Source organism: Phyllobates terribilis, unplaced genomic scaffold (genome assembly GCF_046119375.1).
Source record: "Phyllobates terribilis strain yellow unplaced genomic scaffold, ASM4611937v1 Scaffold_13__5_contigs__length_258822181, whole genome shotgun sequence".
NCBI lineage: Eukaryota > Metazoa > Chordata > Amphibia > Anura > Dendrobatidae > Phyllobates > Phyllobates terribilis.
The window spans coordinates 92,319,496-92,325,495 of NW_027362773.1; the positions used below are offsets into that span (position 1 = coordinate 92,319,496).

Consider the following 6,000-nt stretch of genomic DNA (forward strand, 5'->3'; position numbering starts at 1 on the left):
TGACACATGGTTGACTGGACAACGACACGCTGACACATGGGGACAGGACGACACTCCAACACATGGGGGACGGGACAATGATACGTCAACACAAATGGAATGGGACAACGACACGCCGACACATGGGGGACGGGACAACGACACATTGACATATGGGGGACTGGACAACAACACGCTGACACATGGGGACAGGACGACACGCCGACACATGGGGGACGGGACAATGATATGTCAACACATGTGGGACGGGACAACGACACGCCGACACATGGGGGACGGGACAACGACACGTTGACATATGGGGGACAGGAAAAAGACATGCCGACACATGGGGGGACGGGACAATGACACACCGACACATGGGGAACAGGAGAATGACACGCTGACATTTAGGAGACGGGACAACCATGGTAGTGTTAACACTTTGATAATTATTTTTAGAATCAAAGCCTCAAATGTAGAATATGATACAGCACGTTTCGGAGGATTTCTGAGCTTAGAGCTTTGACTCCTTTATTTACTCTGGATGGGAACATTCGCAGCTGGTGACACCGCAGTAATGAAGCTGCACTTCTCACTTGGTCTATGATAAAACTTCTTGTCTGAGGTATCAGATATTGTTGATAATACCCAACTGGGAAAAAGTTATAACTCAGAATATCTAACACTCCAAAGAAGTCATCAATTTAGACTGTGGTGTTTATTCAAATACAAAATACCAGTTTTTCCTTCTTTCTACTACTTTGTATTTAAAGGGATTGTGTTAATGGTACCAATGTGGCTCACAGAGGTAACAGCGATTGGGTCCCCATCAAGCAGATACTCATATTGATAGCATTTCCCAGCAATGCTACTGATGGATTTATGAGATTGTCTTACCAATAAACTGCCCATGCTTAGGCTGAGCCTACACGGCGACATGTCTCATGCGACAGCAATTCTTGAAAAAGTTTTTTATTTTTTAAAGCTATGATTTTGCTGGAAATAAAACATCCAGGTTACAGATATGTCACACATGACTCAGAAGTCTATGGCAAGCATGTTGACCAGCGACAGAAAATCCAACACATTTGGAAACATTTGTGAGTTTGTGTCGCAGTATTTCACAGGTCACAACGCAACACCATAGGAAATCATTAAGTGGAATGTCGCAATATGACGCTGCGATGTCAGTGTCACGAGACACGTCACCGTATAGCTCTGGTCTGGGGAGATAAAAAGAGAAAACCCCTTTAATTATTCTCTGTACAATCTTTTTCGACTCCTTCCTGCTGTTCCTCCCTGAGGCATCTGCTGCAGTTTTTTCTGGTCTAGTTCTGTATGAAACTCGCTATATTAAGCATTGCATGCCAATGACTAGTCCATGTGAATTTCACTCATTTACAAATTATTTTGCAGGGGACATTCCGCTTCAGTTCAAACTCCTACCTCCCCCTTATGGAAGAAGTAGTCACCTTATGACCAATCTACCACTCTTAGTTTGTCCTGTAGACAGCTCGCATAGTCCTAGTGCCTCTCGGCTAGATCAGGCATATTGGATATGAACATGTCCCGTGTTTTAGGCTAGGCATTGTGTCACCGCATCTAATGACTTTCCATTATGTCAGGTTTTAATGAAGAACCCCCATCCTACAAGATTGTATGGGATTAGAAGGCATTCGTAAATTTCTATATTGATTTCCTGATGGGATCCAAGAATAAATCCGCCACAAAACTAGGTGACAAATGGAAATCGGGCTAATAAAGAGTATGTACATAGAGTTTTTTTAGGAGATTTTAAAGCAGAAACTCTTCAAATCCTTCTCAAAACTCAAAACTCACCATCCATTTATTATATCAGTTCTATACAAAATCTTATATACCAACTGACCCTACACTGGTCATATATTTAGACACCAGGTGCCCATTATATAACTACTATCTAATACAGTATACAGAGATAGACATCTGGCATCCATGATATCAGTACAATAGATACAGATATCAGGCATCAATTATAACACTAATGGCCAATACTGTACAGGGGCAGCACGGTGGCTCAGTGGTTAGCACTGTACAGAGGGCAGCACGGTGGCTCAGTGGTTAGCACTGTACAGAGGGCAGCACGGTGGCTCAGTGGTTAGCACTGTACAGAGGGCAGCACGGTGGCTCAGTGGTTAGCACTGTACAGAGGGCAGCACGGTGGCTCAGTGGTTAGCACTGCAGCCTTGCAGCGCTGGGGTCCTGGGTTCAAATCCCACCAAGGACAACATCTGCAAGGAGTTTGTATGTTCTCCCTGTGTTTGCGTGGGTTTCCTCTGGGTTCTCTGGTTTCCTCCCACACCTCAAAGACTGATAGGGAATCTAGATTGTGAGCCCCATTAGGGACAGTGATGACAATGTCTGTAAAGCGCTGTAGAATTAATGGCGCTATATAAGTGAGTAAACGAAATACATAAAAAAAAAAAATAGATACATACACCATGCATCAATTATATCCAACTGACATATATGATTTATGGATTCAGACACCAGGTGCCCATTATATAACTACTATACAATATCTTATCTATATATATACCAAGCATCAATTATATTCCAACTGACCCTACATTGGTCATACATTTAGACACCTGGTACCCATTATATAACTACTATCTAATACAGTATACAGAAATAGACATCAGGTATACAGGATATCAGTACAATAGATATAGATACCAGACATCCATTATAACACTAATGACCAATACTATACATAGATACTGTATCTAATACAGTATACAGAGATAAACACCAGATATACAGTATATCAGTGCAATACATACAGATACCAGGCATCCATTATATCAGTACAATAGATACAGATATCAGGCAGCATCCATTCACTACTGACCAATACTGTACATAGACACCAGTCGTCAATTATTTTTGATTGACCTAAATGATTCATAGATTCAGTCCTATCCAATATAGAGTATAAAGATGTGTACCAGGCATCCATTATATCAGTACAATATAAGAAGAACATGCAGTTTCAGTCCGAGACACTTCTGGGGATGGAGGAATATGAATGCTGTCAAGAATTATCAGTGCGCCCCGGGCAGGATATCCTGTAAGATGTGGACACTGGACCCATCAATGAATCTCTCATCTCACTATCACAATATTGTGCAGTCATAATGAGGGGTTAATAACCTATAGGTAATGGAGGGGCCAAACAAGGTCCTTATACGATAACCCCTCTGGGACATGGCACACAAGAGAGTTTTTGGGGTGAATTTTTGTTTGTAAAAGTAAAAAAAAAAAAAAGTGTTTTATAGTGAGCTCTAAATTTTCCTATTTCAGTTGATATATATATATATATATATATATATATATATATATTAAAACACTGGGGAAAAAATGGCAAGAATAAACAAGTGACAAAAATGTGGCCTCTTTCCTAAACGCGCTCTGTATAAGGCTATGTGCCCACGTTGCATTTATGAAGCAGAAAATTTCTGCTGCATAAATGCAAGTCCTCTCCCGGAAAAACGCATGCGGAATTCCGCACGCGTTTATCGCGCATTTTTCGCGCGTTTATCACGCGTTTTCCACATGCGGAATTGCCTTGCGTTTTTTATGCATTGGACAAAGGCAATTCCGCTTGCGGAAACGCAAAATTAAATGACATGCTGCGGATTTTTGAACGCGGCATAAACGCTGCGGAAAAATCCGCAGCATGTGCATAGAACTTGCGGAATCCCATTGGGGACCATGGGGTGCGGATATACATGCGTTTTTCAAGCGTTTACGCTGCGGAAATTCCGCAGCATATACGCTTGAAAAATGCTACGTGGGCACACAGCCTTATACATAGCGCCTTAGGCTGTGTGCCCACATAGCATTTTTCAAGCGTATATGCTGCGGAATTTCCGCAGCGTAAACGCTTGAAAAACGCATGTATATCCGCACCCCATGGTCCCCAATGGGATTCCGCAAGTTCTATGCACATGCTGCGGATTTTTCCGCAGCGTTTATGCCGCGTTCAAAAATCCGCAGCATGTCATTTAATTTTGCGTTTCCGCAAGCGGAATTGCCTTTGTCCAATGCATAAAAAACGCAAGGCAATTCCGCATGTGGAAAACGCGTGATAAACGCGCGAAAAATGCGCGATAAACGCGTGCGGAATTCCGCATGCGTTTTTCCGGGAGAGGACTTGCATTTATGCAGCAGAAATTTTCTGCTTCATAAATGCAACGTGGGCACATAGCCAAAGGCTGCGTGCCCACTATGCGTTTTTCAAGCGTTTTTGATGCGGAATTTCCGCAGCGGAAACGCTTTAAAAACACTTGGTAATCCGTGCCCCATGGTCCCCAATGAAAATCCGCATGTTCTGTGCCCATGCTGCGGAATTTTCCGCAGCGGATTTTCAGTGCGGAAAAATCCGCATCATGTCCATTATTTGTGCGTTTCCGCATGCAGATTTGACTACTCAATGCATTTGAAAAACGCAAGTCAAATCCGCATGTAAAAACGCGGCAAAAACGCGTGTAAAATCCGCAAGCGTTTTTACTGCCAAGGACATGCAGAAACGCTGCTTCAATTCTGCATCGTGGGCACATAGCCTTAAGCAATTATAATCACAGCTTGGTCCAGCCAGCAGTAAGGAGCAGTCACTTCTCATGGAATGGAGATTCCTGGATTCATACGGGACCCCCTAAAAACGTATGGGGTCAGGCAGCCCAGGTGAATGACCAATAGTTACCCCATTATGTAAGGCCATCTTAAAGGGGTCTCAAGCTATTAAATATTAGTAGCCTATCCCTGTGATCAGTGCACGTCTGAAAGACTGGAACCCCAATAATACAATATTTGATAATCTAGAGAATCTGATAATCCAGAATGTAACAGTTCCGAACAGCGAGAGTTCAGCACTAGTTACTGCAAACCCATAATGAGTGTACTTGAAATGTCTGTCCGCTGTACAGGTTAATAGGTTTTATATACTTATGAACGGCCAATAATCCATAATATTTGATAATTTGACACCTATCAGATTTTATAAATAGCAAATAATAATATAATTGTACATATGACTGTACACACATAAATATACCCCACCTGTACTTACCGGCTTATACCTGTATATAAACTATTACTATGTATTCATTTAGCCATTGACAATTTTTGCAGAGCCAAGTTTGTCGTTACATTGTGTTATGGATTTACATAGGACTGCAGTTATCACTACATGCATATATAGCCCCAAATCATGTAGTGACAAGCTGAGCTCTGCTACATCTACTCATCCTGAAAGTTCAGCAGCTGTCACTGAGGGTCTCACCTTAGGCAGGAGCAGTGCTGTGATGAGGAGCAGTAGCTGCAGCACAGGAGGAGTCACAGCCCCCATCTCCAGGTCTCCAGGTCTCAATCACCCACTCAGGCTGTAGTGTCCCCCCAGGACATGGCAGTGATAGTGTCTGTGGATTCTGTCACCCAGTTCTCTGCAGTCTCAGCTCTTGTGTTCACTCTCATGCTCCACAGTAATGTGAGATCTGGAGGGGAAAGCACAACTTTTTTTGGGGTGGAGCAAACTCCAGTGTCAAAATGAAGGGCCCATTAACACCTTCAGTCCTGGCTTGGCGACCTCTGGAGGCAAAGGGCTGTAGTGTGAAGGGTGAGCAAAGGGTCAAGTCCTTGCCTGTATTGTGTGGGGCTGTCACCCTGCAGTCACTGGTTAGGCAAGATGAGGGGGTCTCCTGTCCTGAATTCCTTTCCCACCAGGACAGTGAGGAAGTAGACCTCCTCTCCCCCTCCCCATTCACATTCCTGCAGAATTTGGTTAGAAAGCAAAGAAACTCCCTCTCTGAAAACATGACAATGTACAAGACACAAGACCCCTCCTAGCACCCCATACTGGTTACTATGAGCCCACAATGTATCACTCAGCTCAGATGTGTAACTTCATGGTCTCCAATGCCAGATCTCTAACAGGGACCCCAATTATCACACTTCTTTCATACTATTGGTCTTATC

General features: G+C 43.2%; 1 protein-coding gene across 2 annotated transcripts in view; it reads right to left on the reverse strand.

The window, feature by feature from the left end:
• LOC141173779 (receptor-type tyrosine-protein phosphatase beta-like) overlaps positions 1 to 5,654 on the reverse strand; it is a 224,989-nt gene extending 219,335 nt beyond the window's left edge. Inside the window, exon 1 of one of the 2 annotated variants that reach the window (XM_073658196.1) lies at positions 5,309 to 5,654. In XM_073658196.1, the coding sequence (XP_073514297.1) occupies positions 5,309 to 5,374 (66 nt within the window). In that variant the 5' untranslated portion in view covers positions 5,375 to 5,654. The remainder of the gene's footprint in view (positions 1 to 5,308) is intronic. The other variant, XM_073658194.1, reaches the window with a different exon arrangement.
• Positions 5,655 to 6,000: the final 346 nt, after the last annotated feature.